Source organism: Heterocephalus glaber, unplaced genomic scaffold, assembly GCF_053883595.1.
Source record: "Heterocephalus glaber isolate CG9 unplaced genomic scaffold, H.glaber_assembly_v1.0 deba00001463, whole genome shotgun sequence".
NCBI lineage: Eukaryota > Metazoa > Chordata > Mammalia > Rodentia > Bathyergidae > Heterocephalus > Heterocephalus glaber.
Window position 1 is genome coordinate 6,990,222 of NW_028258310.1, and position 21,954 is coordinate 7,012,175.

At 34.1% G+C, this 21,954-nt stretch overlaps 1 protein-coding gene across 1 annotated transcript in view; it reads right to left on the bottom strand.

Moving 5' to 3' along the window:
* Fbn2 (fibrillin 2) overlaps window positions 1–21,954 on the bottom strand; it is a 247,670-nt gene that overhangs the window by 162,264 nt on the left and 63,452 nt on the right. The window contains exons 6-7 of the mRNA XM_004854441.4: window positions 20,867–21,064; window positions 3,416–3,541 (exon numbers count right to left, since the gene is read on the bottom strand). Coding sequence (XP_004854498.2) covers window positions 3,416–3,541; window positions 20,867–21,064 — 324 coding nt within the window. The remainder of the gene's footprint in view (window positions 1–3,415; window positions 3,542–20,866; window positions 21,065–21,954) is intronic.

Genomic DNA, 21,954 nt, shown 5'->3' on the forward strand with positions numbered 1-21,954 from the left:
CTTAATGGTTCTTTTCTATTTATAATTTCAAACTTTCATAAAGTACACCAAGAATTTAATAAATTTTTTTTCAGTGAACTGCTCTTTTTGCTGAGGTAGGTCATTAAACAAAGGATTTATTCTTATAAATGGAAATTTCTGATCATCTAGAATATTGATACTCATTTCAATTTGTGGTGTCTTTTTTTTGGACTGGATATATTAACGTTCCTCTGAATGGTATTGATAAATAGTTCAGAAGAGAAATTCAATGAAATAAAAGTAATATTTGTTCATGGTGATCAATTAATTAAGTTATTTGCTTAACTTGAAACTACTGTGTATAATTCTTAATTTTTTGTAACTCTCAATTTGCCATGAGGTGACAGTAGAGAGTCTGAGTCTACCTGTGGATATGTTGGTTTATTTTCAGTGCTTGAAAATACACTCAAAGGTAACTGGTTTGGGAAGACGCCATATAATTTTAAGTTAACCTGCATGCTGTAAATGTGTTTTATGTCTAAATAAAAAGGAAATTTTTGAAATGTAAAAAAAAATAAATATCAATAACAGATTTGTTAAAAAAATAGTAAGCTAAATTTTCAGTTTCATGTTTAAAATGCCACCATTTTCCCAATCACCCAGTGTCCAAATACTGATTACCTTTCTTAATTTTGAACATACCTAGTAATTTATAGATTTACGAAAGGTTTCTTTAGAGGATTTCTTTAATCTATGAGTAGAAATACAAAATGTGCTATAATAAAAACAAGAAGGGTAGTACCTTAAAACAAATCTGCAGATAACTATATTTTATGTTCACATTGTAAATCACATAAGAAAATGACTTGTCTTTGACAGTAGGTAAAAAGTACTTGCTATGGTTATATTTTTATTTAGAGCAAATACCAACTTAAAATTTATAGTAATATTTTCATACTGTTACTAAACTATATATAAGCTAACTACAATTCAAAACCTGTTGCTAAATGTAGCAATAGTTTATAGTCCTTCCTGATACATTATATTCCCACTTACATTAAAATTTTATAAAATAAATAGCACTTGCTCTTTTTTATAAAGAAATGATTTTACTCACAAGGAAAATTGATAATTGCCATTTTGAAGACATATCTAAATAGGTATGACCTCTCCAAGTAAAGCCTTCATGAAACCTTTAGATGTCAAATTCTAGTCACCCGCTTGTTCTAGTTTTGCTATTTCCCATAAATCAAATACTATATCACATAATTCTTTCTGGGCAAAGGTTAAATGGATTTGGCTATGGGGACAGGAAAGTAAGGAAAGGCATGACTGGATTCAGAGCTCTGGATGGTACCTACATTACATTAATAACCCTCATTCCCAAAGAACACAGAAAAGTGGTGAATAAAGACTTGCACTGTCTTTCTCCAAACTCTGGCTTGGCTCCATGTATGGGTTTGATGAAATGTGATGTAGAAAAGGCTTACTCCATTTTCAACTAAGAAGAAATCCATTGTTTGATGTGCAATGGAAATGTCACAACCACAATAATCAGTCAGTGGTGTGCCTTCTCACCTATGATCAAATACTCTTTTTGTTCCTAAATACATCACCCTTGGATCTAATTTGGAGATTATTCCAAAAGTAAAAAGTGGAGAGGAATGACAGAAAGTTGAACAATAGAATCAATCCTCAAAAAGTCAGCAGGGAAAACACAAACATGTAGCAAGGAAATAACAGCGCACTTTTTGCAGATCCCTGAATTGCTGGTCCAATTAATATGTCAATTCAGGGAACTTAGATAATTTTCCCCATCTTATAAATATTTTTCCTAACTTTTTCACTATACACTGACATCAACGATCAACATTGTATTGATGTAGTGTGCATTATGTAGGCATTTTGCAAACAGTTTCAGAAATTCTATATGGTCTTTAAAATAAGCAACTACCTTGTTTTTTCTTTTTCTTTTTTGGTACCGGGGATCGAACTTGGGACCTTGCGCTTGTGAGGCAGGTGGCGGCACCACTGAGCTAAATCCCTGGGCCTAACAACTTCATTTTTATCACCTTTTTTTTTTTTTAATGAGGCATGAAGTTAACCTGCAATTATATAAAATGTATAACTATAAAGACCAATTTGGAGTTGATATAAATGAATTGGAGCAAATGAAAACATAGGATGATATGTGTCCAATGAATTCATGGGATTAGTGTTCCTAGTGTTGAAACAACATCATGTGTGCCCCACACTACCTCCTACCTGCTCATGTAGATATTTTTTCTGTCTGCCTTGTATAATTAAACTCTAGATATTACATTTTCTCACCTTCTTTTCTACAGAGGAGAACAGAAATCTTTATAACAACTATGCAACAGAAAATAACCCAAAATACAGTATTGTAGACAGGGAAAAGAAGAATCTGCATTGATAAAAATGCTTACATCACAACAAAATGACAATAGTTATACTTTATTCTCTTTCAAAAAGTAACTTAGAGGAAATAAATTGATTTAAATAGTATGAAAACATGATAAGCATTAAAATTCAATACTGCTAGAAGCAACAAAACTATTCTAAATATGATCACTGAAGTTGCATGCACTTATAATCTTGAGTTTTATAAATGATATAGATTTATTGTAGATAAATAAAATAAATGAATTTACTGTACTTGAGGAATGCTGATGAAACTTATCTCAATATCATAGTATCCATGTCTCCTAGTCCCAAAAATTATTAATTTAAATCTATATAAGCAAGCTATTCTTTCATAAGATATTGTGGTAGTAAATTATAAAACCTTCCTGAGGGCTGAGGATTGAGCTCAATGGTTCCTCCGCCTGACTCACAAGTGCAAGGTCCCAAGTTCGATCCCCGGTACCAAAAAAACCCACAAACAAACAAATACTAGGGCCGGGGATTTAGCTCAGTGGTTCTGGCGTTCGATCCCTGGCACCAAAAAACCCGCAAAAAACAAAACAAAACCTTCCTGAGTTGTTTATTTTTTAAATATTTTTGTTATTAAAATATTTTATTTTATAATATATAACATGGTGTCAACTACTAACACATCATTTTATACATGATACTGTATTTGGTTTGGACTTCTTTTCTCTACCCCAATTTTAATTTTTAAAATAATTTCATAAGTGAAATAGAAAATTACTTCATTAAGAAAAAAATACAAATGGCTCCACTTCTCCTGGTCTCACTAGGACATAGCAACTGAGGTAACAAACAAGATGCAAAATGTTTGCTGTTTCTTTCCAAATCAAACCCTTTAAGGCTATGATACACAAACCAATACCTAAATATGGCAAGTTATACTTATAGTTTTACATTAGAATAAAGAATCATGGCTATGATGAATAGTCTTTAGAATTCCAAAAGAAGGCATGTTTTCCTTCAATTCAAAGTCAAACCTTAAGCCTTCCCAGTAGAGACTCACCTTCGCATTTCTGCGTAGTTTCACTCTGTTTGTGACCTGCAGGGCATCTGCATTCAAAAGAGCCCACCGTGTTGATGCAGTTTCCTCCCTGGCAAATGCCTGGAATAGCTTGGCACTCATCGACATCTGTAGAAGAAATTGTTTTGAACATAGATACAACTGATTTTCAGAATATTCATGTGTATTTTTAAATGTATACAAGAAATTTAGTTATTCCCAATAGAAAGGGGTGAGGGAAGTAGGACCCTTCACATGTGTATGTTTAATTTCTGTAAGTGGTATTATGTTAGAGGTCTTATTTTATTTCTTAATTTTTTCTTCTGGAACTTTGCTGTTAAGATCCATCCATGTTGTTATGTGACCCATCTGTTAGTGCGATGTGCTAAAGAGCACTTTTTATCTGTCCATTCCCCTGGTGATGGACAGACACCTGGTCCAACTTCCAAACACCTCAATGTATGGTACAATGAATGTCACCATTACATTTCTTTATGGAGCTGAACATGTACATTGAGAAGTCAGAGACTCTTTATTCTTCTGCTGTATGCCCAGATCAGAATGATTTGATCACAGGTTATACACACAGCTGCTCTGAATAAAAAGTGCCCAATGGACGGTTCCTCAGAACATCTGAGATAGTCTTCGCATCATTAGCAGTTTATGAGGATTCTCTGCTGGTATGGGATTTCTGTGTTTTCTTTTCTGCTAATACGTGATGCTACCATCCAATATCCTAATTTTTTGACCTAATAATTATAAAGGGATATTATTTCTTAATCTTCATTTCTCTAGTTCCTAGTTACTACAATTAGTAAACTTATTTTTGCATCTCAAAGTTGTGTATTTATGTCTCTTAAACACTGTTATACTGGGGTGACTCTCCTCTTTTCCTACATTTAAAACCCTGTCAGTTATGGATATTGTAGTTATCTTCCTCATCCTTTATACTATCAATTAAATTTATCTATATAGGAACAAAAATCCTTAATATTGACATAATGAAATTACTGAATTTGTAATAAAGGCTTTTTAAACAAATAAAAGTTGAGTGTCTGAGAAATGCTAAAGGAGGAGGCTTCAGGCAAAATAAAAGCAAGAATGAAATTACGGCCTACACTAAAAATGAAAAGCCCCAGAAGTAGAAAATATGTTGGTAAATGTAAAACATTTTATTGTTTAATAAACAAAGTTAATTGTTAAAAACAACAACAAGGATGTACTTTGCAGGTTATAACAGAGAAGTGATTAGTGTAATAATAAGAGCATGGATCACTGAAGAAAGAAATGGAAGAATACTATTGTAAAATTATTATATTATAAATAAAATGGCATAGCATTTGAAAATACATCACAGTAAGTTAAATAGAAAAATGATGAAATAGAAACAGATATAGCTAATAATAAAACTGAGGATATGAAATTCAGTACAAACATACTCTGTCTAACAGAAAAATAAGACACAATGGGTGGAACAGAGAATAAACAGAAAACTAGCAATTTAAATCCAATGATACTGATAATTACATGAAATTGAAAAGACATAAATAATTTAATTAAAAAGGCTGAGATTATCAGGCTTTATTTAAAAACATTAAGACCTGATTTTATGTGGCTTACAAGCAAACTACTTTGAAAGTTTAAGAAGTGAAAGGATGAAAAAGGGATATTAAGTACTTATTAAAAGAAAGCTGGATCGGCTATCAATATTATACAAAGTGGTTATCAGAACAATAAATGTTATAAAGAATGGTATTTCATTCATAATGACCAAGGGCTCAATTCATTAAGAAGATAAAGCAATGCTAAATGTGTGTGTATTGATTATGAAACACTCAACACCTGGAGCATACAGACCTTAGGTAGATGGCACTAAAAAGAGAAATAATCAACTCCACAACTGTAGTAGAAATTTCCATGGTTCTATCTTAATGACTAATACAACATGTAGACTAAAGATCAGCAAGAATATGGCTTGAAATATACTTTTAATCAACCTGTCCTACCTGACATATATAGGACACCCATACATTTCAGCAGGTACACATGCTTATCAAGTCCACACAGAATATCTACCCACATGGACTATATTCTGCAAACATGTAAAAAGACTCATTAAATATAAAAGAGGATTAAAATTATCCAATGTATATTCACTAAAGAAACAGAAACTAGAAATTAATAACAGAGGACATCTGGAATATACTCAAATATTTGGAATTCAAATACACTTTGAAATAATGCATGGGTCAAAGGAGAAATCATAAGGAAAATTAGAACTTATTCTGAATTAAATTAAAATGAAAATACATATCAAAATTTGTGGGATACAGCTAATGTGATATAGCTTAGAGGTAAAGGTATTAAAATGCTTATATAACAAGAAGATAATGTTCTACATTCAGTGACCTTAAGTTTTCCTACTAATACACTAAAAAAGAACTGCAATTTAAACTCAAAGTGAATAAAAAATAATAATGATAAAACACAGAACAAAAAAAAATAGAGATAATCAATGACTACAAATATGGCTTTCTGGAAATATAAGTAAAATTGATAGATCTCTATCAATATTGACCTAAGATAAAAGAAAGAAATGAATTACCAAGAAAAGAAATGAAATACCAAAGAATGAGAATGAACATATCACTATAGACTCTATAGAGATTAAAAAGATCAAAGGGAATAGTATGAACATTATGGCACTAAATAAATGATTGATATGCAATGTACAAATTCCTTAAAAGCCACAAATACCAAGGCTCACTCAAGAATAGGTATCTGAATAAAAGTACATCTATTAAAGCATGTTAATTTATACTTTTAAAAATATTCACACAAAGAAAACTGCATGCCTCAATGTCTTTACTAATTAATTCTTTCAAACATTTAAGGAAGAAATTATACCAGTTCTATATAGATTCTTACAGAAAAAAGAAGAAGGGTCATTGGACTATCATAGTGAGCTAACATCACTGTGACACCAAGGCCAAACAAATCCATTCAAGAAAATAAAATAGAATATCTCTCTGAAAAGGGACACAAAAGTATTCAACAATTTTAAGTCAACTTCAGCAATATATAAAAAGATTTAATGCATCATGACCAAGAGGGATTTATACTAGGAATTTAAGTTATTCTTAAAACATTCAAACATTAATATGATTCGTCATACTAACAGATTAAAGAAGAAAAAGCATGTAATTATCCCGCAGATATGGGTAAAGCAGGTAACAGAATTCAACTCTTTCACTCAGGATTTTTGAAATCTCAGTAAACCAGGAGTACAAGGGATCTTCTTCAATCCAAAAATAAATTGAGCATACAAAAATAAAACTACAGGAAACATACTAAAAACAATTTTCAAAAATCCTTTGCTTTAGAGTTTTTGAAATTCTCATTCAATCTCTTGTAAATTTGTCTGTTTCTTTATGAAGGAATAATTGAATGCAGTAGATTTTTATGACATTGTACATAAAATATAATATATAAGGCTATGCAAATTTGTTATAATCTATTCAAACTGACGACTTAAAATAACAGCTCTACTAATGTTATATATTTAACAAATGTTAAAGAAACAGAAAGATGAAAACTAAAGAAATAATTGATAAATAAGTTAGCCATAAATTCAGATTTTTATTCGCACAGCCTTCACAGTGCTGGTCTGTTCATTTAACAAGAATGAGGTCGTATTATACATGTTGTTCTGTATCTTTTTTTTTTCATTAAAAAGTATGTTGTAAATACATCTCTGTGTCAGATTTACTCTATAATTTTTGGTAAGCCCACAAGTTTAGAGTATCTTAATGGGTAATCTAGAGAATTCAAATTTATAATAGTTGAGTAACTTTATTATTCTTTCTCATTTTAGCTGTCTATAAAATTAATTACAACAGTCCCAAGCATTTCTGTAGTGAAATTAAAGTAAATTTCAATGTCTTACTGAAGGATATCTGATCCAAACAAAAAAATCAACTGGAATGAAATACATGGCAAGAAGTTTAAATTTTGAACAGTTTAATTCCAAACGTCTCAAACCTTATTATTTTAAAATGTACTACATGTCCACCCTGATTACACTGTGGTATAAAGCATCCCTAGAAATTTATTTTCCTGGCAGATAAATCAGAGCAAGACTATCATGGAATAAGCCGAAAAATAAGTCCAAATATACAAATCTTTTCATACTATTCATAAAATCTTAAACTACATACTTAGTAAATTCAGTCATTTTTCAGGATAAACTAATCCTACATCACAGGGTTTATTTTGTCATGGCCTAACAAGTATTTTCATAAGAAGATAAAGAAAAATTTTATTTCTGAAGTCTCACAGACTATGCAGGTATATAAAATTTGTTTCTTTTAACTGGATCAAGTTAGTGGTTAAAAAAAAAAACTAAAAAAGCCATGTAGGAATAATGAACTTAGACCTAGATGCATATACCACAAACAAACACAAAAAGCCATGGATCTTTTAACTACATAAGTTTTTACATCTTCAAAGTCCTAGAATAATCAATCACTAATGATTAATTTTCCGCTGTCCAGACTGCACTGATGTATTTCTGTCCATCCCTTCAATTCAGGCACAGACATCTTATTTCTTTAAATGCTGAACAGTTTAAATCTCATGTAAAGATTTTATGGACTAGAACTAAATCTTTTGAAATTAAACCTTATATAATTACTTCAGTCCTTGTCTATTAAAGTTATAAATAATGAAACAAAACAGTAATTCTAGTTTATGAACTCATTTATTCTCTAGTATCTCCAAAAACTTGTTCTAAAAGATTTATTTTATTATACAAATTAATATGGATGGCATATTCCTTTTAGTTCATGTCCAAATATGGTAAAATATGTGCAATGGTGTAGGCATATAAAAACAGTTCATCTAATTTACATGTGTGGGAACCAAGGACCACAGAAATAATTGCTATAGTTGATAATGTTTTAACTTTTCCTGTTGCCAAATTAGACACATTTTAATACAGAAGTTCTTATTTTTATACTCCTTAGATATAAACAAATGTCACATAAAATAGCAATTGAAGATTAGGTCTGTCTCTATTTGGAATCTGATAGAGATGTATGTGGTATATTATCATCTGATCAATGGTTTGATTCAGACACAATCCCCATACACGTCTGACACAAAACTCAAGTGTTTAATAAATCATCAGCACAACAAGGAAATATTTGTATTTTGACAGCTGTTAGATACTAATATTCTAACAAAAACAGGAGAACTTGTTTCTTTCTCAGTGCTCATTATCACAACAAAGGTCACCATTCTTTTCCAGCGGGTGAAGTCAGAAACCTAGGAGACAAACTTGGCATTTCCCTGTCACTTGCCTTACACCATTCTAACAGCAACAAGTGCTTACTTCCTAGTGGTGTGTATCTCAAATCTTTGCTCTACAGCTACCTAGTCTCAGTCTCCATCATACTTCACTTTACTCCTGCAAAAACCTTGTGACTGGTTTCTTGGGCCCCCTATACTTGACTCCTTACAGAACAACTAAAGCAATGCCATGTAAGTTTACACCAAATCAGATGTATGCTAGGACCTCAGAAGTCTACAGAGCTTGCCACATTGTTAGAAGTCTGACACCAGCTGGAATATCTCCTTATTAAAAAGCAAAAAACTAACTTGGTTATTTGCCTTATTAAGCTCATGGGATTCACATTATTTCTGTTTGTAGTGAGGCTTTGCTCCTTCCAATCAGTATCATGAAGGCTTTAACTATTTTAGAAGTTTTTCTATGTTATTTCAAAACTATTTTTCAGTACCTTTCATCAGTTTTCTTTAGTCTGGCTTCAGTGCATTTCGGTTTTTCTACCATTAAAACCACTGTTCCCTGACAGTGTGTTTTGTGTGATTTCCTATGTCATCAATTTTTTTGAATTGTGTGTATGTAAATATGTATTATTCGCCTTCACTGGGTAAGGTTTTAGATCCTTCAATGTCTTGCTTGAGTACTACTAACTCACTTTTTATATCATTTAATTGTCTTTAGATAACTCTTGTTTAAATGTTTATTTGTACACATTTGCTGTACATGATGATTACATTCACTTTGGGGAGTTGGTACATGTACATTACATCTTAATTCTTTTTACTTCTTCTTGACCTTTCTTCATTCCTTCATTTCTAGTTATCCTCACTTTTTGCAGAGGATCTATCTCCCTATTTATATTATCCATCTTTGGTTTTGTTCTTTAAATTATTTATAATTTGGGTTTCTCCTAAAAGAAACCCTACAATATTTATGTAGGGTTATGTATCTGACTCATTTTATTTAATATTTACAACAAGGTGCATCCATTTTCTTACACATGACTCAAATTTATTCTTCTTTATAGATAAGTAGTAATCCTATGTGTAAATATTCCACATTTTTGGTATCCATTCATCTGTCAATGGACATATAGTCCCCTTTCAAGATTTAGTTACTATGAATTGTTCTGCTATAATGCATGCATTGCTGTAATATGATATAATTAACTCTTTGGGGAAGATATTCAGGATAGCTGGGTCAAATAGAATCTCTATTTTTAGATTTTTGAGGAATCTCTATACTTGATTTCCATAGTGTTTGTACTAGTTCAAATTCCTACCAAAAATGTAGAAATTTTACTTTTCTCCCCCAGCTTCACCAGCATTTGTTATTATTTCACTTAATGATAATAGCCATTCTTTCTAGAGTAAGGTGGAATTTCAATGTTTTAATTTACATTTCTCTCACAGGTAATGGTGTTGAACATTTTTTTCATGAATTCATTAGCTTTTTTATGTAACTCTTAGAATGCTCCTTAGAGTTCCTTTTAAATGAGATGAAAGAGAAGAATATGGACTTTCATTTGCTTGGGTAGTAATCTTTGAAACATGTTCTTCATGTGCCTTTTCCTTATGTTCTTTTTCTTTTCCTCTTTTCTTCAGCTTTTCTATGTTGGCCTTTTCTTTATTGCTCATCTTTCAATGGGGACATTTCTTGCTGATTCACAGAGTGGGGAGAGCCAAGAAGAAAAGACAAGGTTTTAAAGTTTCTCTAGAGCACATTGATTGAAATAGTTTCTCACCAAACTCTGCCCAGCTCACATTTTCTTTTCTTGTTCTGGGAAGCAATTTTTAACTTTCAGTTAGTGGTGTGCTCCCTCCTTCCCCTCTTTAAATCTAGATTACTTATTAGTGGTTCCCATTTCCTCTTATATCTACCCATCTTCTGACCTCCTTACCTCCAGAACTGCCTGTGAGCTGGAAGACTGAGAGAGGATATTAACAATTGGCTTGGCCCCAGAGTTTTCTCCTTCTCTTATCCCACTGTTTATGTGAAGATCTTAAATTGATCATTTATTTCCAAGGATAGCTCTTCCTTTGCAATGGAACCTCAATAGGCTTAGCTCTCTGCTCTAAGTAGGAGCCAACAAGCCCACTGAACAGCCTTTCAAGACAGTGACTCTCAAGGCAGATATTCAGAGAACTCTTCCTGTCCCAATGACTTTCTTACAACTATACATGTTCAGCACTGATTCTAACAGGATCCTACAGAGTTTTATTTTGCAGTCCTGGCTGTTCTTTATTACTCATTTTTAAGGTAGTATTTGTTTGGTTCAGAAAAAGGGAATATCCCACTATTTCTAGATTGTATAGGAGTGGATTCTGTTGACACAGCACAATTAGATCAAGTTAGACTTTATAATGATCTAGATAGCTTGGTCAATATAGATAGCCAAGATTAAAAAAAAAAATTGTTTTGGAGGGAGAAGCCCATAGGGACCAGAGCAGCATGGTTGCTGGCAGGTCCTACCCAGGGCCCCGCCCCAATCCCTGTAGCTGGGACTCATAGGCACAGGCAAAGGCCTGCCAGAAAAGAGCTGCACAGGGGTATAAGCAACAGCCAGAGGCCTGCCCAGATACCATGGGGGTGAGCAGCAGAGAAAAGGCTTCTAGATGGCTTGCTGAGAATTGAAGAGCACTGGGTGAGCAAAAAGTCACCTCAACGAAGGCACAGCAGGCTCCATCTGTTGAAATGGAAGACACATAAATAAATCCCCAAACCAGACTTCTAGATCACCTAAGGCAACCTCAAAGGGTAGGGAGATGGAACAATCTGATACTCAACCACCTGGACTCCCTGAACTGGCAAAGAAAGAGGATCTGGAAAAAAATGAAATGGAAAAAATGAAACGAAATTTCTCAGATGACAACAGAAATTGTGTTAATATTGCAAGACATGATTAATAAATATAGAGCAGAAACAGATAAAAAAATAGAGGAGCTGAGGAATATGATGGAATCCCAACATAGGAAACAAATGAAATCCATAAAACAGATGCAAACAGAATTCCAGGAGATTAAAAACTCCACTGAAAGTTTATGCAGCAGAATGAGCCATTGTGAGGACAGAATTTCAGATATAAAAGAAAGGATTACAATTATGACCAGGAAAGAAAAAATGTCTTAAGAATAGTAAGGGACCATGAAAAATCAGTCCAGCAGCTGCTAGATGGAGTCAGTGAAGAAACAGGAGAGAGAGCAAACAACATTAAAAAACTGTTCACTGAAGTACTGGCAGAAAATTTCCCAAGCAGGGGAAAAGAATTTGACATACAGGTAAATGAGGCATATAGGATTCCAACTAGCCATGATTTTTTAAAAAAGCTATTTATAAAGATTGTGATCTTTTAACCCTTGTAAATATGGAGTGATGTAGGGGCTGAAGGGAGGCCAGGGGAATAGGGAAAAAATAAGGACTGAGAGATTATGTAAAGGTGCAAATTTCCAATGATGAATGTTATTACACTGCATGCCTAAAATGTACCAATAAAATTAATTTTTTAAAAAATCTGCACATAGGCATATAATAGTTAAGATTCCAGAAACCCAACAGAAGAACAAAATTCTACAAGCAATCAGAGAGAAAAAACAAATCACATACAAAGGAAAGCCCATCAGAATCACAGCAGACTTCTCAACACAAATCTTCAGGGCAAGAAGAGTGTGGAGTGACATATTTCAAGCCCTAAAGAAAAACAACCTCCAACCCAGATTGATGTACCCTGCAAAACTCTCTTTCATAATTGATGGAAAAATAAGATAGTTTTATGACAAAGAGCATCAGAGGAACTTCATGAATACTAAACCAGCATTCCAAAAAATTTTAACCAGTATCACAGGAAAAGTCACAACCCCAGGAAGCCCAGCAGAATGAATTCATCAGGCACGACAAGAAATTAAATGCAAAGGGGGAGAACCCAACAAAAAGAAAAAGTCATGAGAAGGAGAAGTCATTATGTATCAGTTATAACCATCAATGTTAATGGTCTCAATACACCAATTAAAAGAAACAGACTGGCAGAATGGGTCAAGAAGCAAGATTCAACAATATGCTGCATACAAGAAACACACAATTCAAAAAGAAACTCATAGACTGAAAGTTAAACGGTGGAAAATGACACTCCAAATGACAGGAACCTGAAAAAAAAGCGGGCATAGCTATTCTCTTTGGAGATGAAATGTATTTCAAACTGTGGTGATTAACTAATGGTCACCTTGCACTGCCCAGCTGAACTGAATCAGCATGGTCTGGGTGTGGAGGATCCACCTGAAGATTGTTACCAATAGCCATAAAGGGAGAACTAGAGGGGAAGATCTTGGCCTGTTGATTTGCTAGGAGAAGCTTGCTGTGGATGGTTTTCCTGATGGAAACTAGAATGTTCTCATCGGAGTAGGAGCTCAGCACATTGCTGTTGCTGGGAATGGCTGCTGCTTTCATTAGGGGACCTCTGATCTTCACCATGAGCATCACTTCCTGGCCCCAATGTGGATACCACAGCTTGGTGGCACAAAGCCTTAATCTCACCAGCATAGATTTTCTGGCTTCTACCACTGGCCTTTGGGCTTCCAGGCACAGATCCTCAATATTGACAAGCATGAGACATTGCCGTGGGCTCTAGGCCATTGGCTGGATTTGAGGAGGACATTGCCTTGGACTCTAAGACTTTAGCTGGACTTGTGTGGGAAACTTCTGGGATCTAGGCCCTCAGCTAAATCATTTGGGCTTCTAGTGTGCAGTTAATCGCTTGCACTCCTTTGCATTTGACTCTTAGGTAATTACCATAAAATAATCTTATAAGTTATCTATCCTGTATTTAATGTATTCCCTTGCCAAATACTGCTGACTACAACACAAACCAATACTAATTAAGAGGGACAAAGAAGGACATTACATCCTCAAAAAGGGAAAATTCCAAAAGGAAGAAATGACAATCATAAATATATATGCACCAAATACTAGTGAGCCCAACTATATAAAACAAATACTAATGGACATGAAAAATCAAATAAGCACTAAATCAATACTAGCGGGGGACCTCAATACCCCACTATCACAAACAGATCAACTACACAAAAAATAAACACCAAAACACTAGAACTCAAACTCTTGAACAAATGGACTTAACAGATGTTTACAGAGTGTTTCGTGTCACAAAATCAGAACACACATTTTTTTCAGCTGCACATGGATCATTCTCCAAAACAGACCACATACTTGCTCATAGAACATGTTTCAGAAAGTACAAAGGAACTGAAGTCATCCCCTGTATATTATCAGACCACAGTGTGATGAAATTGAAGATCAACAACAAAAGAAACTGCAAGAATTTCATAAACATATGGAAATTGAACAACACACTTCTGAATAACCAATGGTCACAGAGGAAATTAAAGAAGAAATCTGACACAATCTATAATTAAATGACAATGTCAATAAAATGTATTAGAATCTATGGGACACAATGCAAGAAGTGTCACGAGGGAAATTCATAGCAGTGAATACTCACATTAGGAAAACAGAGCAAGCTCAAATAAACAACCTGGTGCTAAACCTCAAGCTTCTAGAAAAAGAAGAGCAGGACAAACCCAAAACTCATAGAAAGGAGGAAATTATAAAGATCAGAGCAGAAATTAATGCAAAGGAGACTAAGAGAATGATACAAAAAAATCAATGAAGCACAGAGTTGGCTCTTCAAAAGAATAAACAGTTCTGGAAACAGCCACTGCAATTAGACAAGAGAAAGAAATAAAAGGAATAAATATAAATGAAGAAGTTAAATTGTCATTTGCAGACGACATGATACTCTATATGGAAGGCCCCAAGAACTCCACCAAAAGTCTTCTAGACTTAATAACCCAATTCAGTCATGTAGCTGGATACAAGGTCAACACACAAAAAATCAATAGCTTTCCTCTACACAAATGACAGACTCACTGAAAAAGTAACTGGAGAAACCTTTACAATAGCATCCAAAAATATGAAATACCTAGGAATCAACCTAACGAAAGAAATTAGACATCTGCTCTGAAACCTGTAGCACTCTGAAAAAAGATACTGAGGAGGATATCAGAAAATGGAAAGACATCCCTTGCTCCTGGGTAGGAAGAACCAGCATAGTGAAAATGCCCATATTTTCAAAACTGCTGTATAGATTCAATGCAATCCCAATTGAAATTCCAACAGAATTCACAGAACTTGAGAAAACGATCCAAAAATTCATTTGGAATAACAAGTGACCCAGAATAGCAAAAGTAATTCTACGCAACAAAGACAAGGTAGGGGGTATCACAACCCCCAACTTGAAACTATACTACAAAGCTACTGTGATAAAAACAGCATGGTACTGGTAAAGAAACAGGCCTGAGGACCAGTGGAACAGATTAAAAGACGTAGAAATAACTCCAGACAAACTCAGCTGCCTCATCTTCGACAAAGGAGCCAAACACCCTCACTGGAAGAAAGATAGCCTTTTTAATAAATGGTGCTAGAAAAATTGGGTTTCAACTTGCCAAAGATTAAAACTATGCACTAAACTATGCACTAAACTTAAGCATTCACCATGCACTAAACTAAAATCGAAATGCATTAAAGATCTAAATATTAGAACAGAAACACTAAACCAGCTGGAAGAGAGGTTGGGTAGGACCCTTGAAGACAATGGCATAGGAAAAGATTTCATGAACAAAACCTCAGTTGCCTGTGAACTAGCACAAACAATCAAGAAGTTATTAAAAAGCTTCCTCTTATTAAAAAGCTTCTGCACAGCAAGAGAAACCACCAAAAATGTGAAGAGCCAACCCACAACGTGAGAAAAAATTTTTACCAGCTGTTCCTCTGACAAAGGTCTACTTTCTAGAATACATGAAAGACTTTTAAAAAAATCAGACCTCCCAAATTTAAAGATCCATTCCAAAAATGGGCATCTGAAATGAACAGGTATTTCTCAGACAAAGAAGTAGAAATAGCAAATAAAGATGAAAAAATGTTCAACATCACTGGTCATTCAAGAGATGCAAATGAAAACAACACTGAGATTCCACCTCACCCCAGAAAGAATGGATGCTATCATGAAATCAACCAATAACAAATGCTGACAGGGCTGTGGGGAAAGAGGAACACTGCTCCACTGCTGGTGGGAGTGTAGAGTTGTGCAACCACTGTGGAAATCAGTATGGAGATACCTCAAAGAACTAGGACTGGAAGTCCCATTTGACCTCGCTATTCCACTGCTAGGGATCTTCCCCAAAGAATTAAAAGAATCATACCCCAGTGATATATGTGCACCCATGTTCATAGTAGCACAGTTTATAATAGCTGAAACTTGGAAACTGCCCAATTGCCCATCAACTGGAGACTGGATTAAGAAAATGTGTGTGTGTGTGTTTTATATAAAATGGAGTACTATTCAGCCATGAAGAGTGAAAAATTAGAGAAATTTATCTCTAAATAGATGCACATTGAGGTGATACTCTTAAGTAAAATAAATAAGACACTTATTTGTAACTACTGAATAGTTTTTCTAGTGTGAGAAACTGAAAGTGTAAATAAGGATCACAATGTATAATAGCTAATGTGAAATAGAAAGAAAAGTTGCAAAGGGGAAGGGGAAGTGAGGGGGGTAGGGGAAAGGAAAGAGGGGAATGGAATTAATATGAGAAAAGGAAAAAATGGGAACAAAGTTTTTGTAAATAGGGAGGGATGGAGGGGTTGACGGGAGCGTAGGTGAGTGGGGAAAATATGAAAATCAAGATATATTATGTAAAGGTATAAATCTCCAGTGATGAATGTCATTATATTGTATACCTGAAATGTACCAGTAAAATTAATAAAAGAAAAAATTAATTTTGGTTATAACTTTTTAGCACTTTAATCAAAAGATCTTTTTACTTTGTGCTATATAGAAGGTCTAGAAAGCACTTTATACTTAGGGCATCATCCTTTAATTAGAAACTGAGGAGACTAACTGTGGCTGCTTGGCATTAGCTGAGATTAGACTATTCACATAGACTAAAGGAGTTACGTACTTCTGTATGCTAATATTGTATGAAGAGAACACACATCATTTGCAACACCAGGATGGGACTGTAGTCTTATTCCTTTATTCACGTCTGTGTCCTGTATCCTACCTAGGCCTTGACTGTATTACAATAAGTGAATCCCTGCACTCCTCTCATTAAATGAAACAGTACAAGATTAACATCAGTCTATTCCCAGAGTCAGTAATTAAAACAAGAGACTGAATTCAATGAGCAAATTTCTTCTCCTATATTTTCAGTCTCAAAACATATGGAATAGTTTAAAGCCCTATTTCTTAAATAGCAAATTATCCAAATTAAATATTATGAGTTGCATTTTAATATATAGTTTTAAAGATTTTACGTGCAACCTATTCATGTAAAAACACAAGAAACAAAGACTAATCTTAAATATCACTCCTAATTAGCATAGATTCCCGAGACTAAAGACAGAAACATGAAATAATTTGTGAGAAAATAATACATCATATGCATGTAGCACTTTATGACATATTTAAGGTTTGTAAATATAGAAGAACATAATGTCACTTTTAAAATCTTTAATTCACTTGATTTTTGATAGCTTAAGTTTTGAAGCCTATAAAAGTTAACTTTTGTCCTTTGGTGTAGGATAAACTAGAAGAAAGTATGACTAAACATGGGTGAAGGACAGGAGCTAGAATTTACAGGCTTTCGAATTTAAAGCAGTCAGAATCATGACTGACTTCATAGCATCCTAGGACTATGTACTTTTCTCAGTCAAGCCCAGAAGGTAATCATAGGGCAATGGTTTAAAACAATTACTGTGCTGGTCACAGTGGCACATGCTCGTCATCCCAGCCATCTGAGAGATTGTGGCAGGAGGATCACAAGTTTGAGCCCAGTCCTAGAAGCTTAGTGAGACCCTGTGTGGGCAGACAGACAGACAGACAGACAAAAGGGCTGGGGATGTAGCTCAGTACAAAGGCACTGAGTTCTATCTTCAGTTCCAAAAAAAAATTACTTTTCTCTGCAGCTTAATTTTCTTTAATAAGCAGCATCTTAAATTTTTGTTACCTTCATTTTTCAGTTATTGTTTCTTATAAAATCATGTTTCATTTCCTTCTAAATCATAGATAAGGTAACTAAAATCAGCTACAGGGTATTATTATATTCAGAACTTCAGAAATGTCCACCTTGACTATTAAAAATCATGTTTTAGAGCCAATATTAAGCTACTTATAGTTATTCACATAACTGACATTTTTAACTTTATAAAACATTTTAATCATCACATAAAAATAGTCATTATTATAAAGACGTATGACAAGCATATACCATATGTTAGTATATAATTTTTTTCATGCTGTTTCTCTTCCAAATTAATTTGGCATAAGTATTTGGGAAACAGTCTAGGAATTTAGAGAGAAAAATGAAATCACAGTAAGATGTACTCTAAAAATAGCCTAAAGTGAGGATTAATATTAAACTGAGAACTCTCTATGTCATGATTTTGAAATAAAGCAGAACTTTTCAACTTGCTTTTCCAGACATGTTAACCATGTGGCACATTTCATTTTGCTCCTATTACTGTATTAATCCATTAGATTTTAAGGGAAATGGAGTCCAAAACTTATCTTTGTTGCATAAACAAAATCAAATCAGTAAGCATTTAACATGACTAAATCCTGAAGGACATTCAGATTATTTGCGATCAGATGATGCACTTTTAAATAATTATGTTCTGAAAAGCCAGGCCTCTCTCACAAAATATCAAAGTAAGAAAGCATAAGTACAAATATAGATGGGTCAGGTCCATAATTTGGGATGTTTTGGTTGAAGTTAAGTCTTCTCAACCTCAACTATTTTTTTCTTTTAAAAAGTGGGGTTTGGAAGTATTTCTCTCTTAATCCTATTTCTGAGCCTCTACTAGCTGGCTCAGAGGTACTAATGAATATAAGCATTTTCTGCCCTCATAGAGCCTACATGCTAGCCGAGGGAGAACAAACCCAAACAAAAAATAAAAATGAATATATTAGAAGGAAAAATATGCTATAGAATAAAAAAAATTCTGGTAAATCCAGTCAGTATTACTCTAGAAAATTTACATAGTAGAATATTTTACTTTTAATAGTAATTTATGTAAACTACATAAATTACATTTTATTCTATCCATCAATCTGGAAAATCTATACAGAATAGTAAATACTATATAGAATATATTATATCTTACAATAATTTGCTGCATAATTCAGACTAGTTACATAATCAGAACTAGTATTCATTTAAAAAAACAAACTTTTACTACCCATAGTAAACAACATGTGAAAAATAGCAATTAACCCAATATTCACTATTAAGTAAGGTCTATATATAGTTACCTAGATAACCTGTATATAGTTACCTAGAAAACAATGTTAAGTGTACAACTGACAGCTTTTATATATGATGAAATATGATGTTTCTAATCTGCTGAGTTATATGGTCATATGAGTATACTGTCATCCGCTGTAGTTCTGATTTAAAAATAATATATAGACCTATTGATCCATTTTAAATATACTTATTTTAAATATAGATTGAGTATCCTTTAACTGAAATCCTTAAGACTAAAAGAATTCAGATATTAGATGTTTTCAGAATCAGGAATTTTTTTTTACAAATGAGATATCTCGGCCATGAGACCAAAACATAAACACAAAATGCATTTATGTTTCACATACACCTTACACACAAAGCCTGAAGGTAATTTTTATGCAACAGTTTTAATGATTTTGTGCATTTTGATTGTGACCTGTCACATGAAGTCAGGTGTGGAATATTTCACTTGTGATATTATACCAGTTCGCAAAAAGCCTTTGGTTTGGGGGGATTTTGGGTTTCAGATTGAGGATACCTAACCTGTATTAGCTTTTACAAAACTTTGAAACTAAAAAAAGATCTTTGGAAGCTACTGCTGGGGATTAATTTACCAAATTATCAGAGCACTCACACTATTATGCAGTAAACTAAAGCTGCAATGTGCTCCCAGACTCAGCTCTTACTTAGAGCTGTCCCACTGGACTGCTTTCTAAAGTATGCGGATGGGACAGACACCACCGTCACTTCTTTTTTTGTAATGAAGAGGAAGATTTTATTTACCAGAATTCCTGATCAGAAGAGCAAAGAAGGCTACAGACTCTGCCGTTGAGGGACTCGGTGGGCTATATACTGCAATCATGGATTTTTTTTCACCTTCACTTCTGATCCTGTTACTAACATCTGGAAAGGCTTCAGATCTAACTTTATAGTAATTTAATTATAAAGAAATAAACCTAACTTCCCCTGTCTTAAATATGAGTAATGTAATTTCTGTGAATGAGACAAAAGTCATTTCTGTTTTCCTGGAGTCCTACTGCTATGTGATTTGAAGTCAAGTACCATTTAAGAGCTCATTAGGGAGAACATTTCCAAGTTCTAAAAGTTGACCTAATACATGGTATTACAGAAGTAGCAAAAAATAGCAAGAACTGTAGTTGTTGAAAATTAATTAAAACAATTAACTAGTAAACATATACCAGTGTTTGGCTACTTGGGTTGGAGTCCATTGCTAGCATCCTCAGCCCCTGATCTGGCCCTGATGTACCCATCAGTACCATGGATTCAGCTGGGAGTTCCAAGAGATTATCTGGAAACAAGAAGGTACTCAACCTGGGTTACAAATTCCAAAATAATTGCTGTCATGATCTAAATTACATTTTGTTTTTGAAGACACCACAGTATCAATAAAAATTTAGGACTAATAGGGTGGCTCTCTTGTCCCTTATTCCTAGGTTTCAGGATCTCACAAGTTGAATGAGATTAGGTGGCAGAGCAAATATATCTTTTTTTTTTTTAGGTACATAGTTGTGGGTAGAAGGACTCATTCCATTGGATGAAGACACATGGGGCTTGTCCTCTCATTGTATAAAATATTTTAAGACGTATTATTAAATTTTCCTCAGGCTGGTTAACAGGGCCTTTCTTAGAAACAGGTATTAAGTCCAAGGTTTCCATGCAAAATGCCAGGACCTCCAGCTCCAGTCAAGGAGAGCAGTGTGTGTTCGACTGTGCGCACAGGTACAGCTGACTCACCTTGGCAGGCTCCAGTGCGGATGTTGGGGATGAAACCTCGCCGGCAGGGCTGGGGTTGGGCTGGACACATCTCACAGGGATGGCCCCAAGCCCTGCCAATGGTGGCACAGCACAGAGTCTTCGTGCAGACAATGCCCGTCAGCTGCCCTTGGCACATCTGGTTGTTGACCTGAGTGAAACAGGGGCCTGTCCTGTAATCTGAAATGTGAGAGAAGGAGAGGTTTTATGATCATAGCCCAGTCTCATACCAGCGTCTCCAAAATGCACAAAACAGAGTATTTCTTCTGACCAAAGCATCTAAAGACAAAAGGCCAGAGAGTTCCATCTTGAAAAATGGTACTTTTTCGAACATGAGAAAGTACATCATGAAACTTCAATGTATTCCACATTGGACACTGTAATGGGTGGCTCCTGGGCTGTATCTGGTACACACATGCATTTTCTTGGCTCAAATAATATTCTTTTAAAATTTAAATTGCTAGCCAATATTGTAAAATTAGGAAATTTCACATGAAATTTGTGTTTCTGGCTTTTCTTGTAAAATTGGCAGTTCTAGTCAGGCTAGGCCCACCATGTCACATGACAATGGTGGGATAAAGTGTTTTTCCAGGACACCTCCTCTCTACCATGCGCCACTCCAAGGCCTCACTGCTCATTAATATGCCCTGTCCCTCTTCTTGCTATAATTCACTTTGGTAAACCTTTTGCATGATCATTAACATTCTTTTAAACAAAACTGAGTCATGAACAAAATAGTTTTAATTGAGTTCAGTAACTGCAGTTTTTACAGATCTAAAAAAATCAGAAAAATGTCCATTTCTGGAGAACTGTTCAATTCAACAAATTACCTATCCTCAAGAAGTGAAACAAAAATATGTGGAAAAGTTATTTTTTCTTTTTTATAAAAATTGCAGGTATGGTTTCATAATTCTTGGGAATACCAGATGCTACTCAGGTTTTCCTGATGAGCCCCCACATGAATGACATATTTTATATAAAGAAGTCTAGAACAGGTTTGATCTAGATTTTTTATAAGAACAAAACACCCTCACATTTACTATAAGAGTCAATAATGTTGACAAGTTGTT